Raw genomic sequence first — 25,447 nt, forward strand, 5'->3', positions numbered from 1 at the left:
CATTAGCCCAACATTAGCCCAACATCAGCCCAACATTAGCCCAACATCAGCCCAACATCAGCCCAACATTAGCCCAACATTAGCCCAACATCAGCCCAACATTAGCCCAACATCAGCCCAACATCAGCCCAACATCTGCCCAACATCAGCCCAACATTAGCCCAACATCAGCCCAACATCAGCCCAACATCAGCCCAACATCAGCCCAACATTAGCCCAACATCAGCCCAACATCAGCCCAACATCAGCCCAACATCAGCCCTACATTAGCCCAACATCAGCCCAACATCAGCCCAACATTAGCCCAACATCAGCCCAACATCAGCCCAACATCAGCCCAACATCAGCCCAACATTAGCCCAACATCAGCCCAACATCAGCCCAACATCAGCCCAACATCAGCCCAACATCAGCCCAACATCAGCCCAACATTAGCCCAACATCAGCCCAACATCAGCCCAACATTAGCCCAACATTAGCCCAACATCAGCCCAACATTAGCCCAACATTAGCCCAACATCAGCCCAACATCAGCCCAACATCTGCCCAACATCAGCCCAACATTAGCCCAACATCAGCCCAACATCAGCCCAACATCAGCCCAACATCAGCCCAACATCAGCCCAACATCAGCCCAACATTAGCCCAACATCAGCCCAACATCAGCCCAACATCAGCCCAACATCAGCCCAACATTAGCCCAACATCAGCCCAACATTAGCCCAACATCAGCCCAACATCAGCCCAACATCAGCCCAACATCAGCCCAACATTAGCCCAACATCAGCCCAACATCAGCCCAACATTAGCCCAACATCAGCCCAACATCAGCCCAACATCAGCCCAACATCAGCCCAACATCAGCCCAACATCAGCCCTGAACAGCGCTCGTGCACCTTCGTGCGCGTTCATGTACTCTAGAGGCGTGCCTTCGGGGGGAAAGTCTGAAGAAAAGGGTTGGGACTTTTTACCTGTGTATTTTCAAACTGCAGCTTCGCTGGACTCAAAATCCAGGATCTCCTACCCTACCTTTAAAGGGGGCTCACTGTCAAACCTGGCAACGCAGCCCGCTTAAACCACCTCACACTTGACCGCAGTGCACGCTAGCTCCTTTAGCCAGCGCACGCTAGCTCCTTTAGCCAGAGCACGCTAGCTCCTTTAGCCAGCGCACGCTAGCTCCTTTAGCCAGAGCACATTAGCTCCTTTAGCCAGCGCCCGCTAGCTCCTTTAGCCAGAGCACGCTAGCTCCTTTAGCCAGCGCACGCTAGCTCTTTTAGCCAGAACACGCTAGCTCCTTTAGCCAGCGCACGCAAGCTCCTTTAGCCAGTGCACGCTAGCTCTTTTAGCCAGAACACGCTAGCTCCTTTAGCCAGCGCACGCAAGCTCCTTTAGCCAGCGCACGCTAGCTCCTTTAGCCAGAGCACGCTAGCTCCTTTAGCCAGCACACACTAGCTCCTTTAGCCAGAGCACGCTAGCTCCTTTAGCCAGAGCACGCTAGCCTCTTTAGCCAGCCCACGGTAGCTCCTTTAGCCAGAGCACGCTAGCTCCTTTAGCCAGCGCGAGATGGATAGTTTTTTAATTAAAAAAGGGCAAAAACCAGCACAAAAACCATGCTCATCCTGAATGTCTCACTATGATTACAACAACAAACTACAAATACAACATGGAGAAAGTTGAGGCCAGCTTCCGCTCATCCCAGTATTAAGGTAAATGTGGTCTGAATTAAAAATGTATTGGCTGTGTTGTTTCTTTTTTTGTGGGATGTTTTATATGTAGAAATGCAAATATGCATTTTTTGCAAATATGCAAAAGGGGACTTCAGTATGTTGTGGTAAAAGTGGCTCTTCCCTTGATTTTGCTCTACCAATGTGGCTCTTGTGAAATAAATAGTGAGTATCAGTGCTCTAACAGCAGCTGTGTCTGTGTCCTCAGAGAGCAGCAGCAGCTCATCACTCACCATATCCTGCTTCCTGCTGCTGTTTCTGCTGCTGCTCTTCATCATCCTCTTCATCCTGTGGAGGAGGAGGAGGAGCCACAGGACCCCGCCCTCAGGTGCAGCCAATCACAGACCAACTTAAACTGATGCAGCCAATCAGAGAGAGACTGAAACTGATGCAGCCAATCACAGACAGGCTTAAACTGATGCAGCCAATCACAGAGGGACTGAAACTGATGCAGCCAATCACAGACAGGCTTAAACTGATGAAGCCAATCACAGACCGACTTAAACTGGTGCAGCCAATCAGAGAGAGACTGAAACTGGTGCAGCCAATCAGAGAGAGACTGAAACTGGTGCAGCCAATCAGAGAGAGACTGAAACTGGTGCAGCCAATCAGAGAGAGACTGAAACTGGTGCAGCCAATCACAGACAGGCTTAAACTGATGCAGCCAATCAGAGAGAGACTGAAACTGATGCAGCCAATCACAGACAGACTTAAACTGGTGCAGCCAATCAGAGAGAGACTGAAACTGGTGCAGCCAATCACAGACAGGCTTAAACTGATGCAGCCAATCAGAGAGAGACTGAAACTGATGCAGCCAATCACAGACAGACTTAAACTGGTGCAGCCAATCAGAGAGAGACTGAAACTGGTGCAGCCAATCACAGACAGGCTTAAACTGGTGCAGCCAATCACAGACAGGCTGAAACTGATGCAGCCAATCACAGACAGACTGAAACTGGTGCAGCCAATCACAGACAGGCTTAAACTGGTGCAGCCAATCACAGACAGGCTGAAACTGGTGCAGCCAATCACAGACAGGCTGAAACTGGTGCAGCCAATCACAGACAGGCTGAAACTGGTGCAGCCAATCACAGACAGGCTTAAACTGATACAGCCAATCACAGACAGACTTAAACTGGTGCAGCCAATCAGAGAGAGACTGAAACTGATGCAGCCAATCACAGACAGACTGAAACTGGTGCAGCCAATCACAGACAGGCTGAAACTGGTGCAGCCAATCACAGACAGGCTTAAACTGATACAGCCAATCACAGACCGACTTAAACTGGTGCAGCCAATCACAGACAGGCTGAAACTGGTGCAGCCAATCACAGACAGGCTGAAACTGGTGCAGCCAATCAGAGAGAGACTGAAACTGATGCAGCCAATCACAGACAGGCTTAAACTGGTGCAGCCAATCACAGACAGGCTTAAACTGATACAGCCAATCACAGACAGACTTAAACTGATGCAGCCAATCACAGACAGACTGAAACTGGTGCAGCCAATCACAGACAGGCTTAAACTGATACAGCCAATCACAGACAGACTTAAACTGATGCAGCCAATCACAGACAGGCTTAAACTGGTGCAGCCAATCACAGACAGGCTTAAACTGATGCAGCCAATCACAGACAGGCTGAAACTGGTGCAGCCAATCACAGACAGGCTTAAACTGATACAGCCAATCACAGACAGACTTAAACTGATGCAGCCAATCACAGACAGACTGAAACTGGTGCAGCCAATCACAGACAGGCTTAAACTGATACAGCCAATCACAGACAGACTTAAACTGATGCAGCCAATCACAGACAGGCTTAAACTGATACAGCCAATCACAGACAGACTTAAACTGGTGCAGCCAATCACAGACAGGCTTAAACTGATACAGCCAATCACAGACAGACTGAAACTGGTGCAGCCAATCACAGACAGGCTTAAACTGATACAGCCAATCACAGACAGACTTAAACTGATGCAGCCAATCACAGACAGGCTTAAACTGATACAGCCAATCACAGACAGACTGAAACTGATGCAGCCAATCACAGACAGACTGAAACTGGTGCAGCCAATCACAGACAGGCTGAAACTGGTGCAGCCAATCACAGACAGACTTAAACTGGTGCAGCCAATCAGAGAGAGACTGAAACTGGTGCAGCCAATCACAGACAGGCTTAAACTGATGCAGCCAATCAGAGAGAGACTGAAACTGGTGCAGCCAATCACAGACAGGCTTAAACTGATGCAGCCAATCAGAGACAGACTTAAACTGATGCAGCCAATCACAGACAGGCTTAAACTGATGCAGCCAATCAGAGACAGACTGAAACTGATGCAGCCAATCACAGACAGACTTAAACTGGTGCAGCCAATCAGAGAGAGACTGAAACTGGTGCAGCCAATCACAGACAGGCTTAAACTGGTGCAGCCAATCACAGACAGGCTGAAACTGATGCAGCCAATCACAGACAGACTGAAACTGGTGCAGCCAATCACAGACAGGCTTAAACTGGTGCAGCCAATCACAGACAGGCTTAAACTGGTGCAGCCAATCACAGACAGGCTGAAACTGGTGCAGCCAATCACAGGCTGAAACTGGTGCAGCCAATCACAGACAGGCTTAAACTGATACAGCCAATCACAGACAGACTTAAACTGGTGCAGCCAATCACAGACAGGCTGAAACTGGTGCAGCCAATCACAGACAGGCTTAAACTGGTGCAGCCAATCACAGACAGGCTGAAACTGGTGCAGCCAATCACAGACAGGCTGAAACTGGTGCAGCCAATCACAGACAGGCTGAAAGGTCCGGGTACTAAAGTATAATCCGTTTTTCTGTCAAAACGAAAAAACGAAAAACGGAAGTAGCTGTCCTTTTTCCTTTTTTCGTTTTAAACCAAAAACGAAAAAACGGCAAAAAAACGGATTTTGTTGACTTCATAAAAAAACGAAAAACGAAAAAAACAAAATCAAATAACGACCCAAATTTGGTTTTTGGAAATTACTTTTTTCATTTTTCGTTTCTTATGTTCGAACATGACGGCAGGCAGACCGGAAGCGGAAGTAACGCCAAAATAAAATTAGCGTGCTAATTTAATATCAAACATATTTTCCGCTTTTTATACACCCATTGTAGGTAGTAGGCTGCATTTATTTTAGTTAAGTGAAAATACAACAGCTGGTTGTTTGGGAGAACGTGATAGCCTATATAAAATTATAATACGCTTAAAAAAAGTGATCACAGCCAAATATGACAAAAGATGAGGCTAGCCTTTCATTTCTAGCTGAATATTGCATCTACAAACCTTAAACAAAAACAACCGTCTTTTTTTTTTCTTAAAAGATGTTTTATATTGTTTCTATAATTTTCTGATGGCAATTATAGAATGCGAGTGCGTGTGTTATATTGAAAGCGAGGCTGTCTATGAATATAGACAACAGTGAGTTTTTTTTTTTAATGTGTTTAATTTTTTTCAATAAGCAGACATACAAAAGACAAGACTAGACAGAATAATAAAACGACGACAAGAACAACAAGCTGGGAACAACAACAGAAAAATCAAAAACCCAAATGGAAGGATCAGTTTCAGATAGATGTGACAGGTACATTATACAGTATAAAGTGAGCTAGAGATACAGCGGGAGCTGAAAAAGAATAGAGACACCCCCCCCCACATGTCTTTATTAATATTTTGTTTACTTTGTTTACTCCACTTTGTCCGCACACCTGCAACATTTTGGCTTCAAAGGAGCAAAATGCAAGGTCACATTACAGGGTCTGACATGTTCACTCTTAACTGTAGGCTATGTCAGGGTGTATTTTACTGTAATCTCCAGCAATCCTGGCATAGGCCCAACAGTGAGGAGGACCACCACATTGTCCAGATTGAACAATCTAGACACCAAACTGCTGAAGACCTTGTATTGAGAGCCCGCTGGGACCCTCACTGAGGCAGACAGGAAGAGGCTTCAGTGGGTAATCAAAGCAGTAGTAGTATTAGCTAAATGAAGGAACAACATGAACTTGAACATGAATAAGAAAAATCAGTGGAACTCTGTTATTTTATGTCAGGGACACTTTGTTTCATCCATTTCTCAACATATTCTTATTCCGAATCATACAAGGCTGTAAGACAAAACATAATAAATCCCTGGAATAAGGGTGAAGCTTGTCCGCTGACATGTATACATACACAACTGCCATTAGCAAAGAGCAAAGCATATTTGTTTATAGTGTAGGCTACAGTGCTTCATTCAATACACTGATTCGGAAGTTAGGGTAGTTCAGCGTATTACATGGTAAGTGAGTGAAGGCATCTTATGCTGTAAGAGTGGAGAAGGTGGGAATTGGCCAGGAGTTAGGCTACACTGGAAGTCCGGGCAAAGTAGGACATAGAGTAGAGAGTAGAGTATCATTTATTAATCCAGAGGGAAATGAAGGTGTCCAGTAGCAAACATACATCAATACAAAATACACAAGGCAATACACACATCATTACACCTATATCAACCATATAGCTCTTCCATACATTCAGCAAAAAGGCAGATCTCACACACACACACACACACACACACACACACACACAGTATGTGTCTATTGTCCTAGTGTATTGTCTATTCTTTTTCAGCTCCCGCTGTATCTCTAGCTCACTTTATACTGTATAATGTACCTGTCACATCTATCTGAAACTGATCCTTCCATTTGGGTTTTTGATTTTTCTGTTGTTGTTCCCAGCTTGTTGTTCTTGTCGTCGTTTTATTATTCTGTCTAGTCTTGTCTTTTGTATGTCTGCTTATTGAAAAAAATTAAACACATTAAAAAAAAAAACTCACTGTTGTCTATATTCATAGACAGCCTCGCTTTCAATATAACACACGCACTCGCATTCTATAATTGCCATCAGAAAATTATAGAAACAATATAAAACATCTTTTAAGAAAAAAAAAAGACGGTTGTTTTTGTTTAAGGTTTGTAGATGCAATATTCAGCTAGAAATGAAAGGCTAGCCTCATCTTTTGTCATATTTGGCTGTGATCACTTTTTTTAAGCGTATTATAATTTTATATAGGCTATCACGTTCTCCCAAACAACCAGCTGTTGTATTTTCACTTAACTAAAATAAATGCAGCCTACTACCTACAATGGGTGTATAAAAAGCGGAAAATATGTTTGATATTAAATTAGCACGCTAATTTTATTTTGGCGTTACTTCCGCTTCCGGTCTGCCTGCCGTCATGTTCGAACATAAGAAACGAAAAATGAAAAAAGTAATTTCCAAAAACCAAATTTGGGTCGTTATTTGATTTTGTTTTTTTCGTTTTTCGTTTTTTTATGAAGTCAACAAAATCCGTTTTTTTGCCGTTTTTTCGTTTTTGGTTTAAAACGAAAAAAGGAAAAAGGACAGCTACTTCCGTTTTTCGTTTTTTCGTTTTGACAGAAAAACGGATTATACTTTAGTACCCGGACCCTTAAACTGATGCAGCCAATCACAGACAGGCTGAAACTGATGCAGCCAATCACAGACAGGCTGAAACTGATACAGCCAATCACAGACAGGCTGAAACTGATGCAGCCAATCACAGACAGGCTGAAACTGATACAGCCAATCACAGACCGGCTGATACTTTTCTCTTCTTCAGGTCAAGCGGAGGAGAACGTCTACGTTGTGATGCGTGGTAACCATGGTAACAAAGGGAAACAGGAGCAGGAGGAATCTGTTTATGGTACGAAAACACTGATGCAGATACAGGGCAGCCAATCAAGAGCAGCAGCATTATACAGCTGATGTATATTATGTATTATACATTATATTATGCATTATATTATATATTATATTATACATTATTTTATATATTATATAATACATTATATTATATATTATATGATATATTATACATTATATTATATATTATATATTATATTATATATCATATTATACATTATATTATATATTATATTATATATTATATATTATATTATACATTATATATTTTATCATACATTATATTATACATTATACCCAGTCTCTGGGTCTCAGATTTCCTCGAGCATCTTCTGTGGTTGACCTTCCCCGAGAACACGCTGACCCCAAACATTCTGAGGTGATGCTTCCTCCCACAAACTTTCAGTCAGTTCACTGAACTCAGGAGAGTTTTTCCTGCTCTGGAGGGTTAGGGCTAACCCTAACTCTTACCCTCAGCAGTGGGGTAGCAGAGATGGGCTAACTGTAACTCTTACCCTCAGCAGTGGGGTAGCAGAGGTGGGCTAACCCTGACTCTTACCCTCAGCAGTGGGGTAGCAGAGGTGGGCTAACTGTAACTCTTACCCTCAGCAGTGGGGTAGCAGAGGTGGGCTAACCCTGACTCTTACCCTCAGCAGTGGGGTAGCAGAGGTGGGCTAACCCTAACTCTTACTCTCAGCAGTGGGGTAGCAGAGGTGGGCTAACCCTAACTCTTACCCTCAGCAGTGGGGTAGCAGAGGTGGGCTAACTGTAACTCTTACTCTCAGCAGTGGGGTAGCAGAGGTGGGCTAACCCTAACTCTTACTCTCAGCAGTGGGGTAGCAGAGGTGGGCTAACCCTAACTCTTACCCTCAGCAGTGGGGTAGCAGAGGTGGGCTAACCCTAACTCTTACCCTCAGCAGTGGGGTAGCAGAGGTGGGCTAACTCTAACTCTTACTCTCAGCAGTGGGGTAGCAGAGGTGGGCTAACCCTAACTCTTACCCTCAGCAGTGGGGTAGCAGAGGTGGGCTAACCCTAACTCTTACCCTCAGCAGTGGGGTAGCAGAGGTGGGCTAACTGTAACTCTTACCCTCAGCAGTGGGGTAGCAGAGGTGGGCTAACTGTAACTCTTACCCTCAGAAGTGGGGTAGCAGAGGTGGGCTAACCCTAACTCTTACCCTCAGCAGTGGGGTAGCAGAGGTGGGCTAACTGTAACTCTTACCCTCAGCAGTGGGGTAGCAGAGGTGGGCTAACTGTAACTCTTACCCTCAGCAGTGGGGTAGCAGAGGTGGGCTAACTGTAACTCTTACCCTCAGCAGGGGGGTAGCAGAGGTGGGCTAACTGTAACTCTTACCCTCAGCAGTGGGGTAGCAGAGGTGGGCTAACCCTAACTCTTACCCTCAGCAGTGGGGTAGCAGAGGTGGGCTAACTCTTACCCTCAGCAGTGGGGTAGCAGAGGTGGGCTAACCCTAACTCTTACCCTCAGCAGTGGGGTAGCAGAGGTGGGCTAACCCTAACTCTTACCCTCAGCAGTGGGGTAGCAGAGGTGGGCTAACTCTTACCCTCAGCAGTGGGGTAGCAGAGGTGGGCTAACCCTAACTCTTACCCTCAGCAGTGGGGTAGCAGAGGTGGGCTAACCCTAACTCTTACCCTCAGCAGTGGGGTAGCAGAGGTGGGCTAACTCTAACTCTTACCCTCAGCAGTGGGGTAGCAGAGGTGGGCTAACTGTAACTCTTACCCTCAGCAGTGGGGTAGCAGAGGTGGGCTAACCCTAACTCTTACCCTCAGCAGTGGGGTAGCAGAGGTGGGCTAACTGTAACTCTTACCCTCAGCAGTGGGGTAGCAGAGGTGGGCTAACTGTAACTCTTACCCTCAGCAGTGGGGTAGCAGAGGTGGGCTAACCCTAACTCTTACCCTCAGCAGTGGGGTAGCAGAGGTGGGCTAACTGTAACTCTTACCCTCAGCAGTGGGGTAGCAGAGGTGGGCTAACCCTAACTCTTACCCTCAGCAGTGGGGTAGCAGAGGTGGGCTAACCCTAACTCTTACCCTCAGCAGTGGGGTAGCAGAGGTGGGCTAACCCTAACTCTTACCCTCAGCAGTGGGGTAGCAGAGGTGGGCTAACCCTAAGTCTTACCCTCGGCAGTGGGGTAGCAGAGGTGGGCTAACTGTAACTCTTACCCTCAGCAGTGGGGTAGCAGAGGTGGGCTAACCCTAACTCTTACCCTCAGCAGTGGGGTAGCAGAGGTGGGCTAACCCTAACTCTTACCCTCAGCAGTGGGGTAGCAGAGGTGGGCTAACTGTAACTCTTACCCTCAGCAGTGGGGTAGCAGAGGTGGGCTAACTGTAACTCTTACCCTCAGCAGTGGGGTAGCAGAGGTGGGCTAACCCTAACTCTTACCCTCAGCAGTGGGGTAGCAGAGGTGGGCTAACTCTAACTCTTACCCTCAGCAGTGGGGTAGCAGAGGTGGGCTAACTCTAACTCTTACCCTCAGCAGTGGGGTAGCAGAGGTGGGCTAACTGTAACTCTTACTCTCAGCAGTGGGGTAGCAGAGGTGGGCTAACTGTAACTCTTACCCTCAGCAGTGGGGTAGCAGAGGTGGGCTAACCCTAACTCTTACCCTCAGCAGTGGGGTAGCAGAGGTGGGCTAACTCTAACTCTTACCCTCAGCAGTGGGGTAGCAGAGGTGGGCTAACCCTAACTCTTACCCTCAGCAGTGGGGTAGCAGAGGTGGGCTAACCCTAACTCTTACCCTCAGCAGTGGGGTAGCAGAGGTGGGCTAACCCTAACTCTTACCCTCAGCAATGGGGTAGCAGAGGTGGGCTAACTCTTACCCTCAGCAGTGGGGTAGCAGAGGTGGGCTAACTGTAACTCTTACCCTCAGCAGTGGGGTAGCAGAGGTGGGCTAACCCTAACTCTTACCCTCAGCAGTGGGGTAGCAGAGGTGGGCTAACCCTAACTCTTACCCTCAGCAGTGGGGTAGCAGAGGTGGGCTAACTGTAACTCTTACCCTCAGCAGTGGGGTAGCAGAGGTGGGCTAACTGTAACTCTTACCCTCAGCAGGGGGGTAGCAGAGGTGGGCTAACTGTAACTCTTACCCTCAGCAGTGGGGTAGCAGAGGTGGGCTAACCCTAACTCTTACCCTCAGCAGTGGGGTAGCAGAGGTAGGCTAACTGTAACTCTTACCCTCAGCAGTGGGGTAGCAGAGGTGGGCTAACTCTAACTCTTACCCTCAGCAGTGGGGTAGCAGAGGTAGGCTAACTGTAACTCTTACCCTCAAAAGTGGGGTAGCAGAGGTGGGCTAACTGTAACTCTTACCCTCAGCAGTGGGGTAGCAGAGGTGGGCTAACCCTAACTCTTACCCTCAGCAGTGGGGTAGCAGAGGTAGGCTAACTGTAACTCTTACCCTCAGCAGTGGGGTAGCAGAGGTAGGCTAACTGTAACTCTTACCCTCAGCAGTGGGGTAGCAGAGGTGGGCTAACTGTAACTCTTACCCTCAGCAGTGGGGTAGCAGAGGTGGGCTAACTCTAACTCTTACCCTCAGCAGTGGGGTAGCAGAGGTAGGCTAACTGTAACTCTTACCCTCAAAAGTGGGGTAGCAGAGGTGGGCTAACTGTAACTCTTACCCTCAGCAGTGGGGTAGCAGAGGTGGGCTAACCCTAACTCTTACCCTCAGCAGTGGGGTAGCAGAGGTAGGCTAACTGTAACTCTTACCCTCAGCAGTGGGGTAGCAGAGGTAGGCTAACTGTAACTCTTACCCTCAGCAGTGGGGTAGCAGAGGTGGGCTAACTGTAACTCTTACCCTCAGCAGTGGGGTAGCAGAGGTGGGCTAACCCTAACTCTTACCCTCAGCAGTGGGGTAGCAGAGGTAGGCTAACTGTAACTCTTACCCTCAGCAGTGGGGTAGCAGAGGTGGGCTAACTCTAACTCTTACCCTCAGCAGTGGGGTAGCAGAGGTGGGCTAACCCTAACTCTTACCCTCAGCAGTGGGGTAGCAGAGGTGGGCTAACCCTAACTCTTACCCTCAGCAGTGGGGTAGCAGAGGTGGGCTAACTCTAACTCTTACCCTCAGCAGTGGGGTAGCAGAGGTGGGCTAACTGTAACTCTTACTCTCAGCAGTGGGGTAGCAGAGGTGGGCTAACTGTAACTCTTACCCTCAGCAGTGGGGTAGCAGAGGTGGGCTAACCCTAACTCTTACCCTCAGCAGTGGGGTAGCAGAGGTGGGCTAACCCTAACTCTTACCCTCAGCAGTGGGGTAGCAGAGGTGGGCTAACTCTAACTCTTACCCTCAGCAGTGGGGTAGCAGAGGTGGGCTAACTGTAACTCTTACTCTCAGCAGTGGGGTAGCAGAGGTGGGCTAACTGTAACTCTTACCCTCAGCAGTGGGGTAGCAGAGGTGGGCTAACCCTAACTCTTACCCTCAGCAGTGGGGTAGCAGAGGTGGGCTAACTGTAACTCTTACCCTCAAAAGTGGGGTAGCAGAGGTGGGCTAACTGTAACTCTTACCCTCAGCAGTGGGGTAGCAGAGGTGGGCTAACCCTAACTCTTACCCTCAGCAGTGGGGTAGCAGAGGTAGGCTAACTGTAACTCTTACCCTCAGCAGTGGGGTAGCAGAGGTAGGCTAACTGTAACTCTTACCCTCAGCAGTGGGGTAGCAGAGGTGGGCTAACTGTAACTCTTACCCTCAGCAGTGGGGTAGCAGAGGTGGGCTAACCCTAACTCTTACCCTCAGCAGTGGGGTAGCAGAGGTAGGCTAACTGTAACTCTTACCCTCAGCAGTGGGGTAGCAGAGGTGGGCTAACTGTAACTCTTACTCTCAGCAGTGGGGTAGCAGAGGTGGGCTAACTGTAACTCTTACCCTCAGCAGTGGGGTAGCAGAGGTGGGCTAACCCTAACTCTTACCCTCAGCAGTGGGGTAGCAGAGGTGGGCTAACCCTAACTCTTACCCTCAGCAGTGGGGTAGCAGAGGTGGGCTAACTGTAACTCTTACCCTCAGCAGTGGGGTAGCAGAGGTGGGCTAACTGTAACTCTTACTCTCAGCAGTGGGGTAGCAGAGGTGGGCTAACTGTAACTCTTACCCTCAGCAGTGGGGTAGCAGAGGTGGGCTAACCCTAACTCTTACCCTCAGCAGTGGGGTAGCAGAGGTAGGCTAACTGTAACTCTTACCCTCAAAAGTGGGGTAGCAGAGGTGGGCTAACTCTAACTCTTACCCTCAGCAGTGGGGTAGCAGAGGTGGGCTAACTCTAACTCTTACCCTCAGCAGTGGGGTAGCAGAGGTGGGCTAACTCGTAGTCCCTGACTCTGTGTTTGTCTTTATTTGTGTTTCTGCCCCTGATTATAGTTAAGGGTATGCAGCACTGTTGGATTTTCTTTGTTATATTTAGGAACTTAAATGCAGAACTGGGCAAAGACAGTGAAACCTGGAGGGGCATGAATGACAGGGAAAGGCTGCCCTGCCTGAACCCTGGGGGCGTTTGGTGGACGGGCTTCTGGGATGGTCATGGTTTGTCATGTTAGTCTGCTCATTTTGCACTCATAACATTTGCACAAATATCATCATATTACAATATAATGTAAATTATCCATATACCCCATATTTTATCCATATACCCTTTATTTCTTATTGGTTCAGTCTGCTCAGTTAAATTTATTTTTACCTTGATTGTTAAATGTACAAATCTGTTTTTATTTAGTTTACTGATATTTATCATTATTACTATTATTTACCCTACTCTTCATACTGTAGATTTGTGTATAGCTGATGTTTATTCTCTTTTTTTATTCTATTCTATTTGCTTATTTTTCTGTATGCTTTTGCAACACAATAATTTCCCAAATTGGGATGAATAAAGTACTTATCTATCTATCTATCTATCTATCTATCTATCTATCTATCTATCTATCTATCTACATGTAAAAAAAAACAACATATGAAACCAGGACATGCTCGGTTTCCTAGTTTCCTCACTTCCAACCATCAATGGAAACACGTGTGATTCACTGGTTTATGACTCTTCTCAAAAGATTTGGATTTGCTTCTCTAATTAATGGAAAAATAACAAACTGTGGCTCGTCTGCATTCAGGTTTATGTCCCCACAGTTTCCTCTCTTAAAGGGTCAGAGGAAGATGAAGCATCTACGTAAAAAAGAAGGGAACTCGTTCCTAAAACATGGCTGCAGTACATATGAGATTTACTGTAAATGAACAGAAATAAAAGCTCAGATTAAGTAGAATAATGTTTCACCTGAGGTGGAGATTCTGTGTTGGTCAAAACGTTTTAACTTTTTAAGTTTGAGTCTTTGTGACCTTTGTGACCTTTGTGACCTTTGTGACCTTTGCTCTCCACAGTTCCCTGCAGTCCCGCGCTTCCTGTGGAACAGACGGAAGACATCTACGTTTGACGACCAATCAGAGCTCTGCTGGTGTTCACGGCTGCGCCTCAGCAGCGTGCGTTTCCACGTCAACGATCCGATGCATCAGGAGCGAAAGGTCGTGGAAACGTGCGGCGCCTCACGCCAGCTTCAGGGCCGCCGTACGCACGTTTCTAGCTGCTGATGCTTTGGCAACACCTGGAGGGGATGTTGGGAAACTGTCAGAGATGGGGACTCAAGTCACTGTGACTTGGACTCAAGTCGACTCGAGTCGCTGTTTTGATGACTTGTGACTTGACTTGACAAAAAATAAAAGACTTGAGACTCGACTCGGACTTGGAAGTTAAAGACTCGGCACTTGACTTGACTTGAGACACGATGACTTGAATGAGTGTTAAGCATCTAGCATAACTTCCAACTTTGTTCGTCATTTGAAGATCCATTCTGACCAGTAAGTGCTCGTCAAATTAGCTAATATTATCCTGTTAGCCTAGTCGGTAGTTAGCTAACGTTAGCTTGATATGATACGGGGTGGACAGGTTGGACACATTGGCCAATGATGTTTACTGACAGTTACTTATATCTTTGTGTTTTCACTTTATTAAGATCAGATTCTGCAGGTAAAATTGCAATAATAAGGTGACTTGACTTGCCCAAGAAAAAATGACTTGAGACTTGCACATGTGTGACTTGGTCCCATCTCTGGAAACTGTTATAATAAATAAATGTGAACAAAATGAGTCCTCAGACTGTACGTAAAGCTATGTAAAGGCTCTCAGTCAAACATCAGATCAATTAAAACAACGCAGCAGAGCAAAAATGGGTCCAACTTTCCATATTTACTTCAGGTTATGTGAGGAATAGATTAATAATTGTGTGTGTGGTCTGAAATTAGAAGAAATAAGAAATAATATTCAGATTGAGCTCACGATATGTTGCTTAATGATTCAGTTTTATTTATATAGCGCCAAATTACAACAAATGTCATCTCAAGGCACTTCAATAATACAGTAATATTCAAGCCAATTAGAGTCCAATTCATTGTAATCATAATCCAATCAAATCCAATTAATTAATTTCAAAATATTACAATTCATTCATATAGAGCCAATTCAAACAGTTTCCTGCTCAGGAAACCAACAGATTGCACTGAAACTGGTCCAATCTCCCTTGATTCATATTGTTTGGGTTAATACCGGTCAAACAGACCTTAAAGTGTAACATCTACATCTCATAATATCACAGCATCGCTCCACCCAGTGGCTGCATGTGACTGATCCAAGTCAAACCCCACAATAACTCAGCAGAATCAGAATAACGTTACATCCTGTAAACCAAAGAGCATTTAAAGAGAGTTAATTACAAACAGAAAGGTTCCTTTGAACTAAAGTAATCTGCATTTATGTCAACATCTGAACCCATGGCTGGTTCTGGTTCTGCTGGATGTTCCTTCCTGTTAACAGAGTTTTGGTTTGAACTGAAGAAATTCGATGTGATTTATTGGTTTCCCCAGCTTGGAAAGTGACTGAGTCATCATGAATTAGATTTAATTAGATTTAATTAGACTGAAACTTTAATGTTTTAAATCCAAACTCAAAAGGTCCAGAATCCAAAGTCAATGCAGAAAACACCAAGAAAACATTTATTGATCATTTACCAATAAGGAAATCCCTTTTAAGGTTGGATCAGAACCGACACCCAGAGGACGGACACATGGACTGTGAACTAAATACTCCGGGTGGATTATAAAGAAAAAACAGTTGGTTTGAATACATGTGAAACAGTCTTTGGGCAGTAAAGGGTCAGTTCCATCAGCTCATTGATAAAGCATCGGTCCTTCTTCATCATCAGAGGGCGGTGATCTGCTCCTCCGCCTCATCCTCATCCTGCCCTTCCTCTGGTGTCTGCAGACAAACATGGAGGAAGATGTTTCACAACTTAAAGTCTGCAGAGGGGAACTGAGCTCTAGCGCCGGCGTCTCACAACCAACCTTAACCCTAACCTTAACCCAACTAACCCTAACCTTAACCTAACCAACAAACCTTAACCCAACCAACCCTAACCTTAACCTTAACCCAACCAACCCTAACCCAACCAACCTTAACTTTAACCCAACCAACCCTAACCCAACCAACCCTAACCTTAACCCAACTAACCCTAACCCAACCAACCTTAACTTTAACCCAACCAACCCTAACCCAACCAACCCTAACCCAACCAACCCTAACCCAACCAACCCTAACCTTAACCTTAACCCAACCAACCCTAACCCAACCAACCCTAACCTTAACCCAACTAACCCTAACCTTAACCTTAACCCAACCAACCCTAACCCAACCAACCCTAACCTTAACCCAACAAACCTTAACCCAACTAACCCTAACCTTAACCTTAACCCAACCAACCCTAACCTTAACCTTAACCCAACCAACCCTAACCCAACCAACCCTAACCCAAACCCAACTAACCCTAACCTTAACCTTAACCCAACCAACCCTAACCCAACCAACCCTAACCCTAACCCTAACCCTAACCCACAAACATGGAGGAAGATGTTTCACAACTTAAAGTCTGCAGAGGGGAACTGAGCTCTAGCGCCGGCGTCTCACAACCAACCTTAACCCTAACCTTAACCCAACTAACCCTAACCTTAACCTAACCAACAAACCTTAACCCAACCAACCCTAACCTTAACCTTAACCCAACCAACCCTAACCCAACCAACCTTAACTTTAACCCAACCAACCCTAACCCAACCAACCCTAACCCAACCAACCCTAACCTTAACCCAACTAACCCTAACCCAACCAACCTTAACTTTAACCCAACCAACCCTAACCCAACCAACCCTAACCCAACCAACCCTAACCCAACCAACCCTAACCTTAACCTTAACCCAACCAACCCTAACCCAACCAACCCTAACCTTAACCCAACTAACCCTAACCTTAACCTTAACCCAACCAACCCTAACCCAACCAACCCTAACCTTAACCCAACAAACCTTAACCCAACTAACCCTAACCTTAACCTTAACCCAACCAACCCTAACCCAACCAACCCTAACCTTAACCCAACTAACCCTAACCTTAACCTTAACCCAACCAACCCTAACCCAACCAACCCTAACCTTAACCCAACAAACCTTAACCCAACTAACCCTAACCTTAACCTTAACCCAACCAACCCTAACCTTAACCCAACTAACCCTAACCTTAACCTTAACCCAACCAACCCTAACCCAACCAACCCTAACCCAAACCCAACTAACCCTAACCTTAACCTTAACCCAACCAACCCTAACCCAACCAACTCTAACCTTAACCCAACCAACCCTAACCCTAACCCTAACCCTAACCCTAACCTTAACCTTAACCCAACCAACCCTAACCTTAACCCAACTAACCCTAACCTTAACCTTAACCCAACCAACCCTAACCCAACCAACCCTAACCCAAACCCAACTAACCCTAACCTTAACCTTAACCCAACCAACCCTAACCCAACCAACTCTAACCTTAACCCAACTAACCCTAACCCAACCAACCTTAACCTTAACCCAACCAACCCTAACCCAACCAACCCTAACCTTAACCCAACTAACCCTAACCCAACTAACCCTAACCCAACCAACCCTAACCTTAACCCAACAAACCCTAACCCAACTAACCCTAACCTTAATCTTAACCCAACCAACCCTAACCCAACCAACCCTAACCTTAACCTAACTAACCCTAACCCAACTAACCCTAACCTTAACCCAACCAACCAACCAACTAACCCTAACCTTAACCTAACTAACCCTAACCCAACTAACCCTAACCTTAACCCAACCAACCAACCAACTAACCCTAACCTTAACCTAACTAACCCTAACCCAACTAACCCTAACCTTAACCCAACAAACCCTAACCCAACTAACCCTAACCCAACCAACCCTAACCTTAACCCAACAAACCCTAACCCAACTAACCCTAACCTTAACCCAACCAACCAACCAACTAACCCTAACCTTAACCTAACTAACCTTAACCCAACTAACCCTAACCTTAACCCAACTAACCTTAACCCAACTAACCTTAACCTAACTAACCTTAACCCAACCAACCAACCAACTAACCCTAACCTTAACCTAACTAACCCTAACCCAACTAACCCTAACCTTAACCCAACTAACCTTAACCCAACTAACCTTAACCCAACTAACCCTAACCTTAACCTAACCAACCAACCTTAAAGGGATACAAGGTAGTTTAGCGGCAGTATAGCGATCTCTATGGGTCCAACTGAAATTCTACACTGTCGTAAAGATGCCCACCTTTGCATTATACACATCCACTACCTAAACATCGTGGCGAATGCTGCCGTTGTGTTATTTAGTCAGTGCAGTTAGGTCATCTGATTCACAAGTGTAGACTGCCCACGTAAGATACTATAATCAGAGATTTTCTGAAGAGAGAACTCAAGATAATATGCTATAATCCTGTTGCTGATCTTGAATGGGATTCTTCCCTCATCATGGTGTATTCGTGGAGTGATTCCTTTGTATTAGCAGACACTTACAAAAGTTACATCTTAGACAGATGCGCGCAGGCACTGCCAACATACACGCCGCAATAAACGCAGACTAGCTCTACACTATTCCGATTACAATCATAATCCGAACAAATGAATCCATTTCCATGTGCAGAAAACAATTCTTGTTCGGATCAAAACGCTATTCTTATTCTAATCAGGTCAGTCCGTGTATTTCTGAAGCTAGGCTACGTCTCGAACTCAGGAGGAATTAGAGCACCATCATCACCTGTCTCTGTACGATCTAAAACGCAGGTCACTATGGTAGATGAACAAGATCACGCTTGGAGAAATTTCACAAAGATGGGAAGTGCCAACATCGAACGTTTCATATTCAGTCTGTGAAAGGCAGAATAGGAAACGCTTGGTGTTGGCTCTTCAACGCAAGCGAACACATAGCCTACAACTACAGCTAGCATACAGTTCCTAGCTAAGTGCCGTAAACACAAACGACTCTTCTCGCGCATCACGACACTTCAGAAGCGGGTCGCTCCTGCCGAAGTTACATATGGGATTTTCAGCATACAGACCCCTGTTGGGAGCGAGACAGGCTTCATTCGCTTACTATTGACTTGTTTAACCTTTGGTAAACTCCTGAAGGCTATAATTTTAGGTGAAAATGCTACCTAGTTCCCCTTTAACCCAACTAACCCTAACCCTAAACCAACTAACCTTAACCCAACTAACCCAACTTACCCTAACCCTAAACCAACTAACCCTAAACCAACTAACCTTAACCCAACTAACCTTAACCCTAACCCTAACTTTTGGTGAAAATAACCGGAAGTGCGTTGCTCACTGCGGCTAGCTTTAGTAGCGCCGAATTCGTGGGAACAAAATGGTAAACAGCCGGTATTTTGTCAGGTTTTCAACTCGTTGGGGATCTAAACGACTACTTTCTCTGAAAATGTTTCAAATGTTGCTAAAGTTTACAGAGTTTAGAGCTTAAGGGAAATCAGCTTCAGGTGTGACTCACCAGGAACAGCAGCGTGTGGTGGATGATGAATTCCCTGGTGAGTCTGATCAGATCCTGGCTCATGGCCTGGAACAGAGACGGAACCAGGACCACGGCCAGGTTTTGGGCCGACATCTTGTTCACCTGAGAGAACACCTGGATCCTGAGACAGAGGGGGAGGAGCCAGTGAGTTGGTAAGACAGAGTGGGAGGAGCCAGTGAGTTGGTGAGACAGAGTGGGAGGAGCCAGTGAGTTGGTGAGACAGAGTGGGAGGAGCCAGTGAGTTGGTGAGACAGAGTGGGAGGAGCCAGTGAGTTGGTAAGACAGAATGGGAGGAGCCAGTGAGTTGGTGAGACAGAGTGGGAGGAGCCAGTGAGTTGGTAAGACAGAATGGGAGGAGCCAGTGAGTTGGTGAGACAGAGTGGGAGGAGCCAGTGAGTTGGTGACACAGAGTGGGAGGAGCCAGGGAGTTGGTGACACAGAGTGGGAGGAGCCAGTGAGTTGGTAAGACAGAATGGGAGGAGCCAGTGAGTTGGTGAGACAGAGTGGGAGGAGCCAGTGAGTTGGTAAGACAGAATGGGAGGAGCCAGTGAGTTGGTGAGACAGAGTGGGAGGAGCCAGTGAGTTGGTGAGACAGAGTGGGAGGAGCCAGTGAGTTGGTAAGACAGAGTGGGAGGAGCCAGTGAGTGGGAGGAGCCAGTGAGTTGGTAAGACAGAGTGGGAGGAGCCAGTGAGTTGGTAAGACAGAGTGGGAGGGGCCAGTGAGTTGGTGAGGCAGAGTGGGAGGAGCCAGTGAGTTGGTAAGACAGAGTGGGAGGAGCCAGTGATTTGGTGAGACAGAGTGGGAGGAGCCAGTGAGTTGGTGAGACAGAGTGGGAGGAGCCAGTGAGTTGGTGAGACAGAGTGGGAGGAGCCAGTGAGTGGGAAGAGCCAGTGAGTGGGAGGAGCCAGTGAGTTGGTAAGACAGAGTGGGAGGAGCCAGTGAGTTGGTGACACAGAGTGGGAGGAGCCAGTGAGTTGGTGAGACAGAGTGGGAGGAGCCAGTGAGTTGGTAAGACAGAGTGGGAGGAGCCAGTGAGTTGGTTAGACAGAATGGGAGGAGCCAGTGAGTGGGAGGAGCCAGTGAGTGGGAGGAGCCAGTGAGTTGGTAAGACAGAGTGGGAGGAGCCAGTGAGTTGGTGACACAGAGTGGGAGGAGCCAGTGAGTTGGTGAGACAGAGTGGGAGGAGCCAGTGAGTTGGTAAGACAGAGTGGGAGGAGCCAGTGAGTTGGTTAGACAGAATGGGAGGAGCCAGTGAGTTGGTGACACAGAGTGGGAGGAGCCAGTTAGTTGGTGAGACAGAGTGGGAGGAGCCAGTGAGTTGGTAAGACAGAATGGGAGGAGCCAGTGAGTTGGTGAGACAGAGTGGGAGGAGCCAGTGAGTTGGTAAGACAGAGTGGGAGGAGCCAGTGAGTTGGTAAGACAGAATGGGAGGAGCCAGTGAGTTGGTGAGACAGAGTGGGAGGAGCCAGTGAGTGGGAGGAGCCAGTGAGTCTGTAAGACAGAGTGGGAGGAGCCATTGAGTTGGTGACACAGAGTGGGAGGAGCCAGTGAGTTGGTGAGACAGAGTGGGAGGAGCCAGTGAGTTGGTAAGACAGAGTGGGAGGAGCCAGTGAGTGGGAGGAGCCAGTGAGTTGGTGAGACAGAGTGGGAGGAGCCAGTGAGTTGGTAAGACAGAGTGGGAGGAGCCAGTGAGTTGGTAAGACAGAGTGGGAGGAGCCAGTGAGTTGGTAAGACAGAGTGGGAGGGGCCAGTGAGTTGGTGAGGCAGAGTGGGAGGAGCCAGTGAGTTGGTAAGACAGAGTGGGAGGGGCCAGTGAGTTGGTAAGACAGAGTGGGAGGAGCCAGTGAGTTGGTGAGACAGAGTGGGAGGAGCCAGTGAGTTGGTGAGACAGAGTGGGAGGAGCCAGTGAGTGGGAGGAGCCAGTGAGTGGGAGGGGCCAGTGAGTTGGTAAGACAGAGTGGGAGGAGCCAGTGAGTTGGTGAGACAGAGTGGGAGGAGCCAGTGAGTTGGTGAGACAGAATGGGAGGAGCCAGTGAGTTGGTGAGACAGAGTGGGAGGGGCCAGTGAGTTGGTGAGACAGAGTGGGAGGAGCCAGTGAGTTGGTTAGACAGAGTGGGAGGAGCCAGTGAGTAGGTGAGACAGAGTGGGAGGAGCCAGTGAGTTGGTGAGACAGAGTGGGAGGAGCCAGTGAGTTGGTTAGACAGAGTGGGAGGAGCCAGTGAGTAGGTGAGACAGAGTGGGAGGAGCCAGTGAGTTGGTTAGACAGAGTGGGAGGAGCCAGTGAGTTGGTGAGACAGAGTGGGAGGAGCCAGTGAGTTGGTTATACAGAGTGGGAGGAGCCAGTGAGTTGGTAAGACAGAGTGGGAGGAGCCAGTGAGTTGGTGAGACAGAGTGGGAGGAGCCAGTGAGTTAGATGTGTGTGCGTTACATGTAGAAGTGTCCAAACAGCGTGTTCAGCGTGGCTTTGTTGTCGTCGGGAAGTTTCCGTAGCAACCGTCTGTACTCCTTAAAGCGGCAGCGCTCATCTGAGACCCCTGAAAAGAAAAGGTACTTCAGAGGTACTACACACTGACTGGAGTACTTCAGAGGTACTACACACCGACTGGGGTACTTCAGAAGTACTACACACCGACTGGGGTACTTCAGAAGTACTACACACCGACTGGGGTACTTCAGAAGTACTACACACTGACTGGAGTACTTCAGAGGTACTACACACCGACTGGGGTACTTCAGAAGTACTACACACCGACTGGGGTACTTCAGAAGTACTACACACCGACTGGGGTACTTCAGAAGTACTACACACTGACTGGGGTACTTCAGAGGTACTACACACCGACTAGGGTACTGATGTAGTAATACACACTAACAAGTACAACATACAGTACCAGGTGTACCTGCAGCAGTACTACCTACAGTACTACGTACCTGCGGCCTGCAGTACTACGTACCTGCGGCCTGCAGTACTACATACAGTACCAGTACTACTTACCTGCAGTAGTACTACGTACAGTACTACGTACAGTACTACCTACAGTACTACGTACCTGCGGCCTGCAGCAGTACTATGTACAGTACTACCTACAGTACTGCGTATCTGCGGCCTGCAGCAGTACTACGTACAGTACTACCTACAGTACTACGTACCTGCGGCCTGCAGCAGTACTACGTACAGTACCAGTACTACCTACAGTACTACATACCTGCGGCTTGCAGCAGTACTACACACAGTATCACCCACAGTACTACGTACCTGCGGCCTGCAGCAGTACTACGTACAGTATTAGCTACAGTACTACGTACCTGCAGTAGTACTACCTACAGTACTACGTACCTGCGGCCTGCAGCAGTACTACGTACAGTACAACCTACAGTACTACGTACCTGCAGTAGTACTACCTACAGTACTACGTACCTGCGGCCTGCAGCAGTACTACGTACAGTATTAGCTACAGTACTACGTACCTGCAGTAGTACTACATACAGTACTACGTACCTGCGGCCTGCAGCAGTACTACGTACAGTAGTAGCTACAGTACTACGTACCTGCAGTAGTACTACATACAGTACTACGTACCTGCGGCCTGCAGCAGTACTACGTACAGTAGTAGCTACAGTACTACGTACCTGCGGCCTGCAGCCACTGCTGGCGCTCTCCGGGGGGAATCAGGGTCAGCTGCTGGCGGACATATTGTTTGAGGGCGGAGCCTGTGTCCAGCACGCCCTGCTCGTCACTCTCCAGAGGGGCGGAGTTTGGTGATGTCATGAGTGAGTCCACCAGGCGGCCGACTTTGGAAACGAGGCCACAGCGCCGGTACACGCCCTCCACCTTCAGACCTGGAAAACAGAAACCAAGTTTAGGCTCCACCTACTGCCGTTTCCACAGCAACGGGCTGACTCGTGTTTTATCTGTTTCATCGTTCCAGCTCCTTAACTGGAGATGAAACTACAGACACAGGTCCTCCAGAGGAGTTCTGGTTCTGAGTCGGCCCACTGGAATGTGTTCTGACAATGTAACAGAACCGGCTCTGGTCCAGTAAAGAGGACCTTCTTCTTTTCTCCAGATTCTGAATGTTTCTGCTTCTCTGGTGAAGAAAAACTTAAAATGCTGCCGAACAGGCTCAGTATCTCTGACGTGATATCAGATTAAGATCTGAGATCAGATTTATGGTCATGTACACGACATTTCTTCCTCTGCTTTTAACAGACATGTTCACAAGTCATTTTTTCCAAGTCTCAAGTCTTTGTGTTCGAATCCAAGTCAAGTCTCAAATGACTGAAACTGTAACCTATCTTACCTTTTAAATAAACACTCCAGCTAAATGTGGATGAGAACTCGTCAACCTGGAACTTTATCAGTTGAATTTTAAAACAGCGATCAGATTAACATTAAGCTACATCCACGCAGACTTGGTTTAGCTTTTAACTTGGTAACTTTAACCTCTGCGATTTAACCAAAGTCCTCAGATAAACCAGCGACACCGTGCAGTGAACAAAGAAGCTATAAATCTGCAGATAGTTCACACTGTTTACTTTGATTAGCTTGCTAGCTGTTGCGTTTTACATCGTAGCGTTTTACATCGTAGCGTTTTACATCGTAGCGTTTTACATCGTAGCGTTTTACATTGTAGCGTTTTATATCGTAGCGTTTTACATCGTAGCGTTTTACATCGTAGCGTTTTACATCGTAGCGTTTTACATCGTAGCGTTTTACATCGTAGCGTTTTACATCGTAGCGTTTTACATCGTAGCGTTTTACATCGTAGCGTTTTACATCGTAGCGTTTTACATCGTAGCGTTTTACATCGTAGCGTTTTACATCGTACCGTTTTACATCGTACCGTTTTATATCGTGTTTTTCTCCTGTGCTTCACTCTGACTCCTGTCTGGAGTATTTTCTGAGGTGAGAACATCTCGTGCACATGCACGTGCACTGTGAGCAGTGAGTCCATAGCCCCCAGCTTCTGTGCACCACCAGGTGTTGGTGCACAGAAGCAGCTCCACGGTCTGAACTCACCGTAGGTCGTGATGTGGGAGATGCAGCGCTCGATGGCCGGCGGTACAGAACCCCTGAACCCTGCGTCGACCACCGGGTACAGAGCCTGATGTGCAGAGCTCCGATTGGCTGCTGCGGGGCGCTGTGGAGCCGGACCCTGATTGGTCAGAGCTCTCTGCAGGTGGCTGTACCAGGTGTGACAGCTGTGCGGCTCTTCGAACCGAAGGGACACACTCCTGAAGAGAGAAAGAGATTTCACCAGGAAGGTACCTGCGAAGGCTAGGCCAATCAGAAACCAGCAAACATAAAACAGGTAAATTAAGTGCTGACGTGTCCTCTGTGAGCTGCTTACCTGTCTGAGGTTACCATGGTGATCATGTTCTCTGAGGGATCCATCTCTGAAAGAGGAAATACGTTCAAAGTTCAACCTGCTCAGGTGTAACGTTCGCTGTTAAACCTAAAACCTTCTGATCTTTATTTCAAACCAGACTGTTTTCTGACGCACATTCCTCACCTGTTCAGGTACCCCTCACCTGTGGACTCACAGGTAGCGTCACTTTAATTAAATAAACGTGTGGCTCTAATTCAGCAGGACGAGGTTTTCATATCCTCGCATCAGCTGTGTACAGCCGGGTGTCGTCTGCATAGAAATAAACTCTGAGAACAGCAGAGCCCCCAGGGCTGATCCCAGTGGGACTCCATCTCAGACCCATTACACTTGTTCTGCAGGTGGAAGCCTGTTCTTCTACTCTTCATGTGTCACCGGCCGGGTGGGGCTTCCTGAGTCAGATCTGTTGAGTCTCAGACATCCAGGATCCAGGATCCTGTTGGTCCTCAGAACCTGAATTAAAGGGACAGTTCGCCTCTTTAAAGGGACAGTTCTCCTCTTTAAAGGGACAGTTCGCCTCTTTAAAGGGACAGTTCTCCTCTTTAAAGGGACAGTTCTCCTCTTTAAAGGGACAGTTCTCCTCTTTAAAGGGACAGTTCGCTTCTTTAAAGGGACAGTTCTCCTCTTTAAAGGGACAGTTCGCCTCTTTAAAGGGACAGTTCGCCTC

At 47.2% G+C, this 25,447-nt stretch overlaps 1 protein-coding gene and 1 long non-coding RNA gene across 3 annotated transcripts in view; one reads left to right on the forward strand and one right to left on the reverse strand.

Moving 5' to 3' along the window:
• Positions 1 to 885: 885 nt before the first annotated feature.
• On the forward strand, positions 886 to 14,557 carry LOC142401608 (uncharacterized). Its single transcript, XR_012773166.1, has 4 exons — positions 886 to 1,706; positions 1,933 to 2,052; positions 7,371 to 7,454; positions 13,798 to 14,557. It is a non-coding gene; the product is annotated as an uncharacterized LOC142401608 (long non-coding RNA).
• A 196-nt stretch (positions 14,558 to 14,753) lies between these two features.
• Positions 14,754 to 25,447, reverse strand: part of LOC142401781 (arf-GAP with Rho-GAP domain, ANK repeat and PH domain-containing protein 1) — a 32,900-nt gene continuing 22,206 nt past the window's right edge. For both annotated transcript variants that reach the window (XM_075487246.1, XM_075487245.1), the window contains exons 20-25: positions 24,745 to 24,790; positions 24,414 to 24,628; positions 23,024 to 23,233; positions 21,822 to 21,927; positions 19,372 to 19,513; positions 14,754 to 15,724 (exon numbers count right to left, since the gene is read on the reverse strand). In XM_075487246.1, the coding sequence (XP_075343361.1) occupies positions 15,668 to 15,724; positions 19,372 to 19,513; positions 21,822 to 21,927; positions 23,024 to 23,233; positions 24,414 to 24,628; positions 24,745 to 24,790 (776 nt within the window). In that variant the 3' untranslated portion in view covers positions 14,754 to 15,667. The remainder of the gene's footprint in view (positions 15,725 to 19,371; positions 19,514 to 21,821; positions 21,928 to 23,023; positions 23,234 to 24,413; positions 24,629 to 24,744; positions 24,791 to 25,447) is intronic.

Source organism: Odontesthes bonariensis, chromosome 16 (assembly GCF_027942865.1).
Source record: "Odontesthes bonariensis isolate fOdoBon6 chromosome 16, fOdoBon6.hap1, whole genome shotgun sequence".
Lineage (NCBI taxonomy): Eukaryota > Metazoa > Chordata > Actinopteri > Atheriniformes > Atherinopsidae > Odontesthes > Odontesthes bonariensis.